This window comes from Mytilus galloprovincialis, chromosome 6 (assembly GCF_965363235.1).
Source record: "Mytilus galloprovincialis chromosome 6, xbMytGall1.hap1.1, whole genome shotgun sequence".
NCBI lineage: Eukaryota > Metazoa > Mollusca > Bivalvia > Mytilida > Mytilidae > Mytilus > Mytilus galloprovincialis.
The window spans coordinates 101,816,507-101,836,106 of record NC_134843.1 but is presented as its reverse complement, the minus strand read 5'-3'; the positions used below and the strand labels follow the sequence as shown (position 1 = coordinate 101,836,106).

The 19,600-nt window shown below is 35.8% G+C and overlaps 1 protein-coding gene across 1 annotated transcript in view; it reads right to left on the bottom strand.

Annotated features, from left to right (window-relative positions):
* Positions 1-3,686: 3,686 nt before the first annotated feature.
* Positions 3,687-19,600, bottom strand: part of LOC143081100 (uncharacterized) — a 30,807-nt gene continuing 14,893 nt past the window's right edge. Inside the window, exons 2-5 of the mRNA XM_076257336.1 lie at positions 18,446-18,539; positions 16,209-16,265; positions 5,350-7,705; positions 3,687-3,698 (exon numbers count right to left, since the gene is read on the bottom strand). Coding sequence (XP_076113451.1) covers positions 3,687-3,698; positions 5,350-7,705; positions 16,209-16,265; positions 18,446-18,456 — 2,436 coding nt within the window. The 5' untranslated portion in view covers positions 18,457-18,539. The remainder of the gene's footprint in view (positions 3,699-5,349; positions 7,706-16,208; positions 16,266-18,445; positions 18,540-19,600) is intronic.

Here is a 19,600-nt window from a genome sequence, read left to right as displayed (position 1 = left end):
CAAAAATTAAGAATCTACATACACAGTTAGATTTGGCATATCAAAGAACCCCCAATTATTCAATTTTTGATGAAATCAAACAAAGTTTAGTTTTGGACCCTAATTTTGACCAACTTGAAATCTGGGCCAATAATCAAAAATCTAAGTACATTTTTAGATTCAGCATATCAAAGAACCCCAAGGATTCAATTTTTGTTAAAATCAAACTAAGTTTAATTTTGGACCCTTTGGACCTTAATATAGACCAATTTGAAAAGGGGCCAAAAATTAAGAATCTACATACACAGTTAGATTCGGCAAATCAAATAACCCCAATTATTCAATTTTTGATGAAATCAAACAAAGTTTAATTTTGGACCCTTTGGGCCCCTAATTCCTTAGGGCCAAAACTCCCAAATCTATCGAAACCTTCCTTTTATGGTCATAAACCTTGTGTTCAAATTTCATAGATTTCTATATACTTATACCAAAGTTATGGTGCGAAAACCAAGAAAAATGCCTTTTTGAGCCCCTTTTTGGCCCTTTATTCCTAAACTGTTTAGACCTCAACTCCTAAAATCAATACCAACCTTCCTTTTGTAGTCATAAACCTTGTGTTTAAGGATGTCTGCTGGTCATGTTTTTGAATTCTTGTCATATTTTCGATTTTCTCAGGTTTTATCCATCCAAATGTATTAAATTTTTTTTTACACGACACCCCACTTTTGTCTTCATAAATCTGTTCAATAGATCATTTCAGATTTAGTGATCCGGCGGCATGAAATCCTTGTTATTTTTTCTTGGTTTAAAGGGTAAAAAACAATTCCAATGTTAACAAATAGTAAATTCTGAAGAAAACCCTTTTCCCGCCATTTTCTAAATGTCTCGTATTTTGAAAACTACACACGAGACTAATGATTTTATTACTTTATTTTGTTTAAATATCAAAGTTGTTTTCATTTTAAGCAACCACATGAAATCCTTGTTATTTTAAATTAGAGCAGCAGACATCCTTAAATTTCATTGATTTCTATTAACTTAAACTAAAGTTATTGTGCGAAAACGAAGAATAATGCTTATTTGGGCCCTTTTTTGGCCCCTAATTCCTAAACTGTTAGAACCAAAACTCCCAAAATCAATCCCAACCTTCCTTTTGTGGTCATAAACCTTGTGTCAAAATTTCATAGATTTCTATTTACTTAAACTAAAGTTATAGTGCGAAAACCAAGAAAATGCTTATTTGGGCCCTTTTTGGCCCTTAATTCCTAAAATATTGGGACCTCAACTCCCAAAATCAATCCCAACCTTCCTTTTGTGGTCATAAACCTTGTGTTAAAATTTCATAGATTTTTATTCACTTTTACTAAAGTTAGAGTGCGAAAACTAAAAGTATTCGGACGACGACGACGACGACGCAGACGACGACGCCAACGTGATACCAATAAACGACCAATTTTTTTTCAATTTTTGCGGTCGTATAATAATGTATAACATAGGGAATATCCTGTAGATGTGCATTCATGTTCTGATAAATTATCATGAGTCTGACAAATTTCAGAGAAAAAAGTCTTACTCCTTTCATTCATAAGAATATCTAAGATGACAGACCTCCCTTCGTACTTTCCGAAGCTGATTTGAAACATTGATTCTGATTTTAAGTTTTGTAACTTATTATTCCGTTCTGTTCCGTTCCGAAAAGTAATAATTGCTCTGAGGAATTGGTCTGTAGCGGAATCGAACGTAATCAGACATCTATGTAAAAGAAGGTACATGATTATTTTTTTTTATAGATAGTATTCTCGACCTGAGTAATAATTATGAATTTAACACAAATGCATTTTTGACAAAAAGTCTTTCTCCTTCCATAAGAAATATTGAAAATGAGAGGCCTTCCTCCAGTCGTACCGACGGTGATTAGAAAAACTAATCAAGTTAAACCTCATTTACACTTTTTTAATTTATTATTCCGTTCCGTTCCGTTCCGCATAGTACCAATTGCTCTGAGGAATTGGTATTTAACGAATCGAACGGAATCAGACATCTATGTAAAGGAGGAATTATCTAAAACACTTTGTTTTTGGATATTCAATTCTGAATGCTCGTCACATTTGTATATGATTTGACTATAAGACATCAAAGGCAGTGCATTAAAAAGTATAACAACATATATATACCGAACCATAGATTCAAAAAGAGAAAGTCCATAAAACCTGATAAAATCAAACGTTATTGATAAAATATTTTTATTGATATCAAACAAATGTCTTTCAGGAAAATATATATGCAGGTTATTCATTAATGGGAGCACTCGACGAAGATTGCTCACGTGGTTGGCAATTTTTGGAAAGTAATAATCATAAATAAATCAAAAGATCATGAGTTTACTGCATCTCTATTCATTTCTTATTTGTATAAGTTGCTCATTTTATTTGTACGAAAACAACGAAGAGTTTAATAAGAAAGATTTATTAGTATAATGTTGACGGAAGTGTAAGTTAAGTAGTTACAGATGGACTAAATATGAAAAAAATAAATAGCTATCAAACATTTCAAAATCAAAACATAAAGATTAATGAAATTTATTTTCATAACTAGACTAGTATTATGTTACAATAAAACTGTGAATAGCATTCACATGCAACGAAAAAATATGTATGCACATTTTTTACTCTGCAAACGTCTAAAATAACAAGTTTTCCTAATTAATTCTATTTGAAATAACCAGAACAAAAAAGTTACCAAATTAAAGGTGTATGAGAAAAAACTAATTTATAAGTGTTTAAAGTAAAATTAATAAAAACCCAAAACTAGTATCTCAATTATTATTGTAATGAGAATTAGGTCACTAGTACACTATATATATATTTTGACGACTGTCGTAACATGTGGTTTTTAGACTAGTGGTCTTACAAATGGTTCAATTCTTCAATATAAAGAAAATACTTCAATCATATACCATAATGACAACTTGCTTGCTTTTAATGTGTTTTCTGCATTTCTTCCAATTGTTCACCATGAATTTCTTAATCTGTTGTCCGGTCGAAAAATTTGATTGTTATCCTCAACGCCGTGTTGTTTATTATAAAGGGACGTAACACAACTTCTTACAATGAAACCACGCCTACTAGCCTCATATTAAATATACACGGTCTCCACACGACCGCTTTTAACCAATGATATTTAATTATCAACAAGATACAAACCACAATTTCACCATCGCACTTAATCGTTACCAAAACCGCACACGTTAGGCTATTGTTCTTTGCTTGCCTATAACGGTATGAAGCACCATCGAAGTTCAGCTTGATCTTGGCAATATAAAGCTATTTCGGATTATATGACAATAGTATACGCGATAAACTATATAAGAAACAAGCGGTGTGACTAGTTGTGCTCAATAATTTTATGTTAAAAGGTAACAAATGACCTATGCTGGAACAATTTTACAGGCTATCGTCGCGGTGTAACGATTAACTTCTTAAGGTAACCTGCATTAAGTAAACAAATATCAGTTTTGTTATTTCTCGGATTACCAATTACAAATACGTATTCCAAAATGAAATTATTAATCAGTCATGAATACAATGAGAAATAGGATATCTGCAAATCACACAGCAACCCTACGTACGACAAATGATCTAAAGACATCTAAATGTATTGTCTGATAGGATTATTCCCTTACTCAAAGGCAATTATGAACAATCATGTTATCTTTCTTCCTGTCAATAACAATCACTAAGACAGTCACATATATAATATAAAAAATATAGTCGGGAAAACTTTGATGAGTTTGTAAATTCTCGGATGTGAAATGCGAAAGTCGTACCATGAATTGATCTACCAACTGAAAAAGACAAACAATATACAGCTTTTCTCTACCTTTGTCTAATAAAGCAGAATTATGAATAGCATCATGTATTATATTCTATTTAGCATTCCCAATGAAAGTATATACACTATATTTGCCATGAAACTACTTAATAAAACCAATATAAATTTATCATTTTAAAATACCAATGTAACGACACCAGTAGTATACCGCACTTTAATATGATTTTCAATAATAATCACTGTATTCTTAGTGCGCATTGTATTCAAATACGGACAATTGTGCAACTTACATAAATATTATATATGATAATTACAAAGCCGTTCTGTTTCGTGCTTGTTTTATGTGTTTTGTAACGTATTCGTATCAGATTTATCTATAGAAGTTTACATCCCATTTTCATAACGATGATATATCTTTTATTTTGAAAATATCAATATGACTTCTTGGCAAAGCTTGATGTCGTGATTTAAGTAAGTAATGCCATGGCTTAGACCATATTTGTTATGGTTAAGTAGAGTGTTTTGAATATTTAAGAAAAGCAGAGTTGCAGCAAGAGAATGTGGAACCGCCGTACAGCCTCTTCAAATTTGTTATAGTTAATGTCCTTGCGGAACACAATCAGCTATCCTCGGACCATTCAGATATAATCAGATTGATTTTACATAATACCTGTATGAAAGGTGTGTGCTTTATTGCATTGTTTACAGATTTAGCCCCATAAAAGGTAAAAATCTACGTTTCAAATCCCTTGCATTTAAACTATCAATCAATACTGTCGCGCAACAAATACATAACAATTTTGATTAACCATAATAAATAAGATCATGCCAATACTTTTGCTCATTCTTGTGAATTGTTAATATATTATGTATTTATTGCGCTTAAAAAAGACGTTTGACGAAAGATATTCATTCAAACACCTTTTCACTTTTTGGTAAAGAATTTGTAGAAATCCTAAGTCACGATAAGCTGCTGCAACTCATGACTAAGTAAATGCACTAAACATCTCTCGATTTTGTAACATGGTTATCTGCTTATACATGGTGTGTACATACCTTAATTGATTAAAATAAATGAACTGTCTTTTCCATTAGCCATTTAGCATATTTATGAATTCCAGTAGAAGTGTCCAGCATTTTGTCATGAACGTTGAAGCCGAGCGTATATGCAATTCGCAACGGCAGGAAACCCAAATGGGCTAATGACTGTGAAGTCATAATCTGTTTTCCAAACATGCTGACACATTTCATCTTGCAGTAACAGCTAACTGCAACGCCATCTACGACAAGGGTACCACTCTTGGTTAATGGTGCATACAACCCTGTCATTGTTACATCTCGTACAGACTGGACAGTTGACACGCACTGTAAAAGTTCGCCATTTTGCTGTGTAACCACTTTTATGATATCTCCACAGCAAACTTCTGATGCTAATAGAGGGGTACACTTCGTTCCAACGTAAACAATATGCTCCTTAGAAATGGTAAGACTGCCGTAATCATGAACTATTTGTAAAAATGCGTATTTTCCCTTTGGTACTTTATGTATCCATGTTATTATGGCATCATTTGATGCCTCCAAATTTTTATTTAATGTTATGATTTTGTCTCCAACAGCAATGTCCTTCATTTGTTTACTGGTCTTATCTGATAGAAGAACTGTTGCGGATTCATGGAAACAACCACCATTTGGATTGGATTGTGCAACATCATTGCGACTAGTGAACATCTGTGTACTTATAAATAACGATCCCATGAATGCTCTCTTGTAAACTTGTAGGATGTCGTAGGCAAGATTATTGGGGGGTCTTTTCAAAAATACTTCTGATTCGAAGGCCTTTTTGATTTCAAGGCTCTTTTCCTTGCTTACACGCTCAGCAATAAGGTACACAGGACATAAAGTTAAATGTGTGGTTAAAGATGATGGTGCAAATTCTACAGTCTCTTGCCACCTATCCCATTCAACAACATCAACGTTTTCAAGTGTAAGTGCCTTTGGAACATAAGAACCACCAATCCATTGAATCGATAAAGACTTCATAGAAGCTGCTTTTGTGGAGTCAAAAAGAGAGCTACTGTTATAATCAAAGTCCGATTTGCCTTGCAGAGAAGATAAGTGTGCGACCAATTTTGTGAGAACATTTTGACAATTTTCCTCTTTAGAAATGTTTTTTTGGTCTTTAACTTGTATTGCGCCTGACACAGAACCCCCAAGATACATCCCAGTGATAACATAGTGTCCCCATTTTTCAAAAAACATATTCCACTTCTCTACATTGTCAGCATTCTTTTCTTCGCATTTGTCTGGAAGATTTTTGACGTCTATGACAAATTCTTCTACGACTTCAATCTTTTCTTCTTCCATAGTTACTTTATACAACCTCTGCTCTACTGCAAATGTTATTTCCGATAATGAGTGTGATGATTCGTAATTTGTGCTGCCTTTCTTATTGTACCCTCCACGTAACTGCATTCTAAACATGGCAACATTCAAATTCCCGCACAGATTTAGGTTTAAATCTTTCAGTCTCTCTTGGATGTAATGCGTATAATTTTCAACTGCTTTACAATTTATATCAAAGAAATTACATTTCCGTATGGTTACGTTGCCAGGTAGCCCAAGCATTCCAGTTGAATCTCTGTCTAACTTTATGGGAGATTTGACTGTCTCACGATCACTGAAAATGTTAAAACCTTTGCCAACTGGACAGTCTAGTGATGGTATGCTTTCATATTGCATACCAAACACATCTTCTAAAATTTTGTCCATGACGCCTGTAATTGGAATGTTATCAAAACGTACTTTAAGCTGATTCATTGACAAGGACTGAAGCTCACGAACATCATTTATATTCAAACCACGTAAGCGAAGAATTAGCTTCTGAATCTCTTTATTGACGGTTTCAATATTCTTATCGACTTTGTACGCTTTTAAAAGAGTGACTACTTCTGAATCATCAGTTGGTATTAAGGGGTCTAGCAATGCCCCTTGAAATTTGCGTATCATGCTACTTTCAACATTGTCTGGTGATACTACGAGACCACTTTTAGGGAGACTCTTCTCGCCCGGTCTAAAATATACCGATAAAGCCTCATGACAGAGTTCATCCTGCACTAAGTTTAAAAGTTCTTTACATGATAGGAATAGTTGCAATGGTTGTCTTTCTCCGTTTGGAAGTATGTGCCAATCGCCATCCTCTGGTAAACCATAATCTTCCGGTAAGTTTTCCTGAACTACAATTTTAGGAGTCATTCCAAAATGTGACATAACCACTGAACTGATTATGTTCATTTGATCACGAACCATTGCTTCCCATTTTGCTTTCTTTCTTGGCAGCATTGCAGCAAAGGTGAGTATGACAATAAGATTATGATTGCTTTTGTCAACAACTTTTATCTTAGAAAGAGCACGAAGTAAATTCGAAAATCTCGAATCTGAACCCATCATCCTATTTTCTGTAATTTTCTGGACCACGAAAACAAGGTTTGGATAATTATTACTCAGATATGGATGTTTGTTACAGAATGATTGAATTGAAGCTAAATTTCTTACATCTTGATCGAAACCGCCAGTGTCGAAGAGGCCTGGTGTGTCTATGATAGACATAGTAAGATCTGGTATTCTCCATTCTTCTGACTTCATAGTTAACACGTATTCCACTGTTGAATGACGCTGTGATTCTGACTTATTAATTGGGGCAATATCTGCGTTCAATAGATAATTAATAGTTGAACTTTTACCGCTACCTGTTTCACCTAGGAGAAGAATAAACGCTCTGTTTGGTGCTCGACTTATTCTTATGGACTTATACGCCATTTTCATAGAAGGATGACTCTTCCCCATCAGTCTCAATTTTGTTAGTTCTGAACCACTTGTAGGTAAGGAAAGCCATTCTCTAAAATAAAAGAACACAACTTGTATATGAAAATTAAAAAGAAAATAAAAATTTTGTCTTGTCTTATTGAATTTTAGGTAAAGATTTAAATTGACTACTGTGGATTCATTATTATTAGCTGGATACCAATGCTCGTGGATTTCGTGGTAACAAGTTAACCACGAATTTAAATGTTAAACGAATGTCACATTTTCCATAGGCTTGTATGCAGACCTCGGCAAAACCTCGAAATTAAATATCCACAAACATCAAGTTTTTCTTTATCCATGAAAATTGGTACCCACGAAAATAAACGAATCCACAGTAACTTGAAATGCATATACTATAAGTATTGTGGAACACTCGACAGTTGATATCACAATAATTTAATCAGTGAGGTGCTTAAAGAAAAATACCTAACTCAGAATCTTTATCCAGATTTGGGTAAGATTTGCCAAACCTTGGTGTTTCAAATAATACAACATCACACATCAGTTGATTTAAAAGAAAATTATAGTACCACTGTACTTACATGGTAGCACAGGAGTGCTGGCTACTAGAATGGTGATAACTTTTTGAATTTAATTGGAGTTTAATAAAAAAAAATTATACTTTTTACGTCTACTTAAGTTGATTTGGAATATTTAGAAAAACCCAGTGCCAAATTTGAATGCCATTTTTGGTCTGTAACAAACTCAAATTTTTTATGCCCCACCTAAGATAGTAGAGGGGCATAATGTTTTCTGGTCTGTGCCTCCGTTCGTCCGTCCGTCCGTCCGTTCGTTCGTCCGAGCTTCCGTTTGTCTCGCTTCAGGTTAAATTTTTTGGTCAAGGTAGTTTTTGATGAAGTTGAAGTCCAATCAACTTGAAACTTAGTACACATGTTCCCTATGATATGATCTTTCTAATTTTTATATAAAATGAAAGTAATGACCCCAATTTCACGGCCCACTGAACATGTATTATGATAGTGCGAGTGGGGCATCCGTGTACTATGGACAAATTTTAGTTATTTATTAATTTCACATAGGACTTCTAGTACATTTTATGTTAGGCCTTATTTTCGCTAACACCGGACTATATAGTCAAACAGACCTTTCATGTGTTTCACGTGATGTTTCAAATCAGTCGATACACGGCCATTGCATAAATCACAGGCTTGTGCTGAGTTTATATTTGGTAAAGCCTACATAGTGAATAGTAAGATTACATAGAAAATGAACACTGAGGGGATATAAAATATGTGTAGTGGTAGCGGGAATTATTCAATGAATCGATTCATGTTAGCAATGTTTGTTTTAATAAGTAAAAGTATTCTGGAACTCATTCATCATTTATTCTCCATGTGATCATCATTTTATATTGTTAACGTTTCATTGCGTACATCGCTTTATGTGCGCCAGTTTTAGGAGTTTTATAAAGGACAGTGTAGGAATCCGCGTTACTTTCCCCTCTCTTCTAATGACGTAAACTGCTCAGCGAGTCGTGTGCACAACTGCAAAGAACATTCAGCGGACACGTTGTCCAAAAGAACAATTCGTGGCTAACCACAGCGTGAGTTACTTTCAAAACATTACAAATTATGTATTTACATCAGCGACGAACTGTTTTAATATATTTTCATATGTTATAAAGAAACTAGGAACATTTAACCGTTCAAACTACGTATCTGCGATAACACAATTTAATGCAAGACAGAACCCGACGTGCGCAAGAATATTCATCTATTTATAATTACAAAGAACTTTAACAGCTTTATATATCTACGAACTTTTTATCCGTATTTTTAATGGACTTTAATTATCATTGAACACATTGTAAAATTGTATTTATATTTGTATATTCAGTTTTTCACCATTTAGATTGGTAGTGAAATAAAAGTCAGCTCCTGATTGTTTTATCTTCACTTAAACCCAGTCGTCTTGGTTACACTCACTGGTCAGGCCATTACAGTGAAAAAGCTACAACTCGCCTGTTGTTTTTCTTGGATAACGTACGCCACTCCACGACAGTCAACAGACCAACAACGTAGTTTCAACGACAACGTAGCAACGTACATACGTACATACCTTTACACTGACAGTGGACTACATATCTTGTGTGTACTCGGCAGCAAACCAACAACGTTGAACAAACATTGTCGACTTACATCATGGATCCCAGTCACGCAGAACAGCAAGAAGAGGTTCAGCCCCCAGAGGAAAATGTCCCAGATCTAGAATTATTACAAAATCCGTCAAAAACAACAAATGTAGATGAAAATGCCGAGACTAGGCGAGTGCGTGAACTTACCGAAAAGGGACAGGGAGCCTTTATAGAAAAAACGTGACAAGTTCTATCACGACTTAGAGGCCCTATGGTCAAACCTAGACTCTCAGTTATGTGAAACGGCCAAGCCTCCCAACGACCTCCAGCAATTGTTAACAGCACAAGATAAAATTGTACAAGCCTGTACTAAGTATCGCAGGCTCACAGACGAGTACTTGACATTTCTGAAAAATACAAAAACATTAGACAGCCTTCAAGACATTGATACGTGCAAATTCTCAACGAATATCCGAATGTCTAAAGTCGAACTGGCAATTAAGACTTTACACGAGCATCGCCTCGCCCTAACACATGCTAAATCCACTAGAACAAAGACCTCAAAGGGTAAGAAAAGCTCGCACAGCGGTAGCTCTAACGTGTCAGACATGTCAAGCCTGGCACGGAGAAAGCGAGCCAAGGCAGAGGCTGCAAAGTCTAAGATAGTATTTGTCGAAAAACATGCCCTTATCCTACAACAAGAAGCAATGTTAGAAGAACAAGCCCTGTTCAGAAAAACGCAATTAGAACAAGAGGCTATGCGCAGGAAGGCTCAAATGCAACAAGATGTTACACGAGTAAACCGTGAAAAAGCCGAGCTGAAAGCCAAATTTAACCTTCTTGAAGCACAGAGAGAAGCTGCAGCCGCTGAAGCCGAGGCTCGTATCCTGGAATACGATGACAGCCAAGCGGTTAGCGATCTCCCTGACGAAAAGGAAGACCCGCTCCATCGTGTGCAAGATTTCGTCAATAAACTTCCTGTATCAACTGTTGTAAAGGAAGTAACAGGACCTCAAAAGAAAGAACAAATTCCTGTTAAAATTGAGCTGAGACATGAAGCACCAGCGTTCGTGCCATCTGTGGCACTGAACTTGCCACCACAAACACCTGAGGTCTTGCCTACACGTGCTAAGTCACCAGATGTTAATGTTTTCCCAGATCTGGGAACAGTAACTGGAATAGGAAAACAGGGCGTTTCAGCAAAGATCCCTGTCTCACAGCAAAATCAAGGCATTATAGAAGAGATCCCTGTCTCACACCTAAGACAAGGAGTTATAATAGAAGAGACCCCTTCTGCACACCTGCAGCAAAACAATCCTACGTTAGAGATAACCAGATTTCTCCTTCGCAAGGACTTGCTGTTCTCCCGGCTAACAAGCTTTAACGACCAGGCTGAATCATTTCATACATGGAAAGCCAGCTTTAAAAATGTCGTAGACGAACTACAAGTTTCAGACTTAGAACAGATAGACCTACTTATTAAATGGCTTGGACCAGAGTCAGGTAAACATGCCATGAGTATAAGGGCATCAAATGCCAACAATCCAACAAGAGGCCTACACAGATTATGGGAAAGACTGGACGATCGATATGGTGCTCCAATAATGTTGCAGACGTCTCTCGTCAACAAACTTGACAACTTTCCAACACTGACAAATAAAGACAACTCACTCCTTTACGATTTGTCAGACATTATCTCAGAAATAGAGTATCACAAAGAAAATCCCAAGCTGGGATGTTTGATAGCTTACTTCGACTCGTCAAAGGGGGTAAATCCTATTGTGGAAAAACTACCATACGGACTCCAAGAAAAGTGGATAACAAGGGCTTCAAGATACAAGTCTAAATATGAAGTTGCCTTTCCACCTTTTACAGAATTCTCTGCCTTCATCAGGGAAATGAGCAAAATAAAGAACGATCCTGGGTTCATCTTTGGTTCAAAGGTAACACCAAATACAAAAAACGCTACGCCAAGGTTCACACCTCAGACGTACTCTAAAGTCAACGTCCATAAGACGGCTGTTGAACGGCAAACTGAAGACAGCAGTCAACAACAAGGTCTGTGTATCCTACACAATACAAAGCATACCTTGAATGAATGCCGAGCATTCCGAGCCAAAACTATAGAGGAACGCAAGGAACTGTTGAGGCAAAACAATCTTTGTTACAAATGCTGTGATTCGACTATGCACAGAAGTCGTGATTGCAACGCGAGTATCAGTTGCAATGAATGCGGAAGTAAACAACACACCACCGCATTACACACTAATCGAGTGTACCAAACCAAAGGTGCACCGCCTTCACCGCCTAGATCAGTCGACGGCGGGGAGCAACTTGAGTTAGCTGAAACCAAGCTAACCTCTGTTAGTTCAACTTGCACAGATATCTCCAAAGACGGCAACAGCAGTAAATCTTGTGCCAAGATACTTCCTGTGAATGTCTTTCACAAAGATAATCAGGACAAAGTAATTCGCATGTATGCAATTATTGACGACCAAAGCAACCGGTCTCTCGTGGCTCCTGAATTCTTCAGCCTATTCAACGTACAGGCAGAAACAAAAGATTATTTGTTATCCACATGCTCCGGCAGCAAGGTTACTTCCGGTAAACGAGGAAACGGCTTTGTCGTGAAGTCTGTACAAGACAATACTAGATTCAATCTGCCTGAACTGATTGAATGCGATAACATTCCCAATAATCGGAACGAAATTGCTACACCTGAGGATATATTGAAATATCAACGCTTGCAAGAACTACAAAAACATATCCTCCCGATTGATGGAAAATGCAAAATCCTATTGCTCATTGGAAGAGACCTTATAGAGGCACATGATGTCCTTGATCAACGTCTAGGACCACCAAAGGCTCCATTTGCGCAAAAGTTAAACCTGGGTTGGATTATCGTTGAAGAAATACGCTCCGATAAGCAACATGTTCACCTTGAACTCACTACAAAGGAAACAAATCCAACTTGCAGTGTTGTGAAACCACAGACAAAGAAATTACCTGAGTGTAATAAAACCAACACCCAGTCAAATGAAATTCAAACTGATTCGTCTAAACTTTATCCCCGTTTACATGGGCAACCGAAAACGAAATCAGCGACTTCTATCGTCAGATTTGCAGAAGCCGAAAAGTTCACTTCGGAAACAACGCCACCAAAAGTGAATGCCGACAAAGAAAAGTACATCCGAAAACATTCAATTCCCATAGAAAGCTTCAATTCGACTTTGGATACACAAGGACAAGAGGAAAGCAGAATAACCAATTCCAACTTAAGTCACAGAGAAAAGGAACATGGTACCGGATGGTCTACTGTACGCCGTAAACGTCAAGGAAAGCATCCGTCTCGCAAGACTTCCTCGTTAGATTGCATATCCATGTCGAAAGGAGATTCTTCCATCAGAACTACAGCCATGGAGTTGGATCTTAGATCGCCGCGATCTCGTCGGAAACACCGCCATATCTAGGATAGAAGCTGTGAAATACCAAGCCTCCCGTTGGACTACTTCTAAGTGAATATTTGTACTGTTGTTATATATTTAACATTTTATTTGTTTTCGATAATGGAATAGTGATGTCAGATAGACCTCAGACGGGGAGTATTCTGCAACTCATTCATCATTTATTCTCCATGTGATCATCATTTTATATTGGTAACGTTTCATTGCGTACATCGCTTTATGTGCGCCAGTTTTAGGAGTTTTATAAAGGACAGTGTAGGAATCCGCGTTACTTTCCCCTCTCTTCTAATGACGTAAACTGCTCAGCGAGTCGTGTGCACAACTACAAGAAGAGCATTCAGCGGACACGTTGTCCAAAAGAACAATTCGTGGCTAACCACAGCGTGAGTTACTTTCAAAACATTACAAATTATGTATTTACATCAGCGACGAACTGTTTTAATATATTTTCATATGTTATAAAAAAACTAGGAACATTTAACCGTTCAACCTACGTATCTGCGATAACACAATTTAATGCAAGACAGAACCCGACGTGCGCAAGAATATTCATCTATTTATAATTACAAAGAACTTTAACAGCTTTATATATCTACGAACTTTTTATCCGTATTTTTAATGGACTTTAATTATCATTGAACACATTGTAAAATTGTATTTATATTTGTATTTTCAGTTTTTCACCATTTGGATTGGTAGTGAAATAAAAGTCAGCTCCTGATTGTTTTATCTTCACTTAAACCCAGTCGTCTTGGTTACACTCACTGGTCAGGCCAGTACAAAAAGTTACAGACATTAGTAGTAATAGAACATAGTTATAAAGCTTTTCCACAATACACTATGTTCATCGTAAACAATCTTCTTCTAGTATATATAAATAACAGACCTTCTCATGAATAGAAACAACATAAGATCCCTCACATACTTACGTATATCACAAAAATATCGTGAAGTACTCCTAATAAAGAGCTGTGCCATGATTGCATAATACGCTCTTCGACAACTGGGCATTTTTTTTTAAACTTATAAAAGAGGGACGAAAAATACGAAAGGGACAGTCAAACTCATAAATCGAAAATAAACTGACAACGCCATGGCTAGAAATGAAAAAGACAAACAGACAAACAATAGTACACATGACACAACATAGAAAACTAAAGAATAAGCAACACGAACCCCACCAAAAACTAGGGGAAATCTCAGGTGCTCCGTCGTGTTGCTTATTTGATAACAAATCCGGTAAATAGTCTAATTCGGTAGGTCACATTCATGAAAGGGAAGGGGATTCAATGTAGTTACGACGTAAGGAACATATCCGATATCATTTGTGAAACTGTTATTCCATAACGGTCAACCAACTCGTGATGGCGTCCATAAAATTTACGAAGGGATGATTTCAACTTCATCATTTGGAACTCTTGGTTTAATAGCTTCCGTGTAAGCAGCAACCCTCTATCAAGAAAATCATGATAGGAAATGCAAGCACGGGAAAATCGTATCAATTGGGAGATATACCCCGTATGCAGGTGCTGCTGGAATGTTGCTACTTAGAAATGAAAAAGTTCACAATTGGAAAGCTGAAATCATCTCTTTTGTCGTAATTTTTTGTTTTCAACCGACTCTCATTGTCAACTTCTAGATGTAAGTCAAGATATGAGGCCGACTTAACTGTATCTGTAGTATTCTGTATCTCTAGTTCGATGGGATAGATGCGTTCCACATAGTCACCAAATTTTGAATTATTTAGTGAAAGAACATCATCTATATAGCGGAAAGTAGAGTTAAAGGATATCGCTAACTTCTTATCTTTCTTCCTAAGAAGTTCCTGCATGCAGTCAACCTCATAATAATAAAGAAATAAGTCGGCAAGTAGAGGGGCACAAATTGGAATGCCGACAGTCTGTTGAAAAACACGTCCTCCGAAAGTAACAAATATGTTGTCAATCAAGAAGTCAAGCATCTTGATAATGTCAGTTTCAAAGAATTTTTTGTTTGAATCAGAGTGATCCTTACAACGTAAGATCTATTCCTCCCTAAGACAAGATACTTGTATCTACGTTAGCCATTCTTTTTTTATAAGCAAATTAATACCAACTCTTTCAATTTGACTTTTAGTTTAGATTGTGGAATACTTGTGTAATGAGTAGAAAAGTCAAATGTTTTAATACTATAACAAGATGAAAGAGAGCTAGATTGTATGTACTCTAAAAGATCTTTGGAATTTTTAAGTATCCACATCTGATTCACGCCACCTCTAGAATAGGCAGTTTCACAATAACTTTGAAGCCCGTCTTTGATTGTTGATAAAATAATTGTTAATAATTTAGAAAGAGGTTTCGTGGAGCACTTGGAAGACCCAGCAATATACCGTTGCTTGTAAGGACACTTAAGTAGTTTAGGTATCCATGACATTGATGGATGATCCAGTTCTTCATCTTTGGTTATAAAGTTCAAGAACTCTGCAATTAAATATCAGAAATATCTATATAAAAAGATAGCTTATTTCAATATATACAAGTCATCAAAAGAGGGGCGAAATTACCAGAGGAACAGATAACTCATAAATCGAAAATAAACTGGCAACGCCATGGCTTAAAATAAAAAAGACAAACAGACAAATAATAGTACAGAAGAAACAACATAGAAAACTTAAGACAGGACAGCACGAAGTTTCATGACAACTGTTGAAAGCCTTTTTGAGTTATTTGTCCAAAATACTTAAAGATCCAACTACTAAAACGTATAATCAGAAATTATAAAAATTACTTCAATAGATATAAACAATTCGCCAGAGTTTCATAATAGCATTTTTGAATTATGTTGACGAAGAAGGACAACGGAGTACCACAATACGTCAAACCGGGCGTATAAATTCGGGATTGTCTGTTTGCACTCATACGTGATTTATTACATATTATGACTTTACTGTTTTAAAGTAAATTAAATATAGTTTTAAATCAACAAGAAGCTACTACCTTTCGTCCTTTTTCTCTTCCTCTCTAGTTTCCTCTTTGTTCATATTTTCTGCTATCCTGAAAATTAAATAATTGTATTTGTTGATTAATGCTTGTGTAAATGCTTAAAAGATAAATGAGTATTTTACTTCAAACATGATTTACTTCATACATGAAAGCTACTTTCGTGAATAACATTAAAACACCCAATGAGTTTTTGCACGAGCGATTTACTTTATAAATGGAATTCTGCCTTCGTGGTTAACATTTCGCCTCTCAATGAGTTGTTGCAGTAGTACCTTGTCTCATGCATGGCAATCTTCCTGATTACAATTCCACCCCTTAATGAATTGATGCAAAAGAACTTTGTTTTATGCATGGAATTCTCCCTTCGTGATTAACATTCCACCTATCAACGAGTTGTTACACAAGTAATATACCTCAAACAGGGAACTCTCTCATCGTGTTTAACATTCCATCAATTATGAGTTGATGCATGAGTAAATTATCTTATACATGAAACTCTCTCCTTGTGATAAATATCCCATCACCTTTATGAGTTGCTGCAACAGCACCTTACCTCATGCATGGATCTCTTACTTCGTAATTAACATTCCACCTCTCAATAAGTTGATTCATGAGAAATTTACCGTATAAAATTGAGAATAGAAGTGGGAAATGTGCCAAAGAGAAAACTACCCAACCAAAGAGCAGAAAACAGCTTAATGCCATCAATAGGTCTTCAATACAGCGAGTAAATACCGCACCCGGAGGCGGCCTTCACCAAACACAAAAGTGTGTCATTTAGGCTCTAGTGGAAAGTTGTCTTATTAGCAATTATACAACATTAGTGGCGATTCCAGATGCGTGCGGTGGGGGAGGTTCCGGGGGTTGGAACCTCCATTTTTTGGGACAATCAATGCATTTGAATGGGGACATGTAGTTGGAAACATCCCCCTTTTTAAAATGGCTGGATCCGCCCCTGCACATCTTCTTTAGTTCAGGGGAAATGCACGGCATACTAAACTCTGAAACATAAAGGAAATAAAATTTAGAAAACTAACAAAGGCCAATGGCTCCTGACTGGGACATGCGAAAAAAACGTAGAGGGGTTGAACATGTTTTGTGATATATCAACAACCCTCCCCTATACATCTAGCTGATATAGAATAAACAGTTAAAAGTCCAATGTCAGAATATAAAACAAAAGAAATTAAGCAAAATGACAATGATACATAAATTAACATAGGACAACTAGCAGTTACTGACATGCCAGCTCCAGACCACAATTAAACTTGTTGAAAAAGTGTCTCTAGATCATATAAAAATCAAGCACAACCCCTCCCGTTAGGGGGTTAGTATCATACTATCATAAAATACTCAAGACCAACATATTCCGTATCATGTCAACAACTGGTTTTATAATAAAATTAATGTGTTTATTTCGAATCATTATTTATTCCAAATATGAAAAAATAAGATGTGGTATGATTGCCAATGAGACAACTGTCCACAAGAGACCAAAATAACACTGACATTAACAACTATAGGTCACCGTACGGCCTTCAAGAATGAGCAAAGCCCATACCGCATAGTCAGATATAAAAGGCCCCGATAAGACAATGTAAAACAATTCAAACGAGAAAACTAACGGCCTTATTTATATAAAAAAAAAATGAACGAAAAACAAATATGTAACACATAAACAAACGACAACCACTGAATTACAGGCTCCTAACTTGGGACAGGTACTTACTTAAATACTGTGGCGGGGTTAAACATGTTAGCGGGATCCCAACCCTCCCCAACATGGGACAGTGGTATAACAGTACAACATAAGAACGAACTATAAAAATCAGTTGAAAAAGGCTTAACTCATCATATGGACAAAAATACAAGTGGACGTGGCCAGGTACTTGTACATCCCGACAAAAAAGACACTAGGAACAGATCTGGGAGTACTCGCAGTTATCTGACTGCTAGTTCAAAGTAAAATCCTATGAACAATCTTAAATTGAAAATTTTGTCATACATTAATTCACTGATTAAATCCCTTTATTTATCAAGTACACTGTAATATAAATAGAGTTTGTTTGGAAATTTTAAATTTAGTTTTCTTTTAGGGTCAAAAAGAAAAACGAATAAGCATGAAATAGTTGTTTCCGAATCCCTTAGTAACATTGTATCACTGTATTTATATGTGTATGTCATGTACATGATTTTTTGAAATAAAATATGTTTAAGTAAATGGTTGGTACCTCTCCGCCATGCTAACTGGCCTTTCGGATACCCCTTTTGTTCAATCAAACAATACTCGCTCCGAAAAGTGTCAGTTCTCCAAGTTCATCCATTCTGAAAAAAAGAAATACTAGCATGATTAACATATTGACATTTCAAACAATTAAATAAAAAGAAAAGTAAATTTAAAATGTATCCCCACACATAACCATGTGCATTTCGGATACCCCTTTTGTTCAATCAAACAATACTCGCTCCGAAAAGTGTCAGATCTCCAAGTTCATCCATTTTGAAAACAAGAAATACTAACATGATTAACATATCAACATTTCAAAAAAAAAATGTTATAATAAAACATCTATACAACCACGCATCCGATATTGCATGAAAGGACCCTACACCATTTTAGTGTTTTGGCATTTAAGTATGGGATGTTCATTTTAAGATGCATTTTTTGAATATAATCAAATATGAAAACAAGTTTATTTCTTTAAAAAAAAAAAAAAGCAATACATGAACCTAAGACCGCTGACTGGTCATCAAAAGATTGTTACTGAATTTGTGTTTGCTTTGACGTGAAATAATTGACCTTGAATAGAAGAAGCCTGTTGAAATTGTATATTTTCAGCTACTATTTGAATATACATTTTAAATTTCGACTATTTGATTCATTACCTGGGAATGTACATCATTTTTCCAATGATAACCCTTTTGCAAATCCTAATTTCTACAAACCGGATGACTTATGCAAATTTCACTTACCAATCACAATTTAAATTTATGCACTAAATATATAGATTTGCTTTATAATCTGGAAGCCTGGATGCATTTATCCTCGATGCTGTTCAACTTTGTACTTGTTTCGGCTTTCAAACTTTTGTATCTGGGCGTCACTAGTAAGTCTTGTGCGGACAAGGTGCACTTCTTGAGTATCAAAATTTTAAACTTGTTGCCTTTTGTTAGCTATTATTCGTGTGTTTCTTTGTCAATTATGTTCTCCTATTTATTTATATTGTAGTCCTGTAATGTTGTGTTGTCATTTTAATGTTATATTTCACATGGCCATAAAAGAGGGAGGTTTGGCATGCCACAATACCAGGTTCAATCCACCATTTTTTCCTTTAAAAATGTCCTGTACCAAGTCAGGAATATGGCCATTGTTATATTATAGTTCG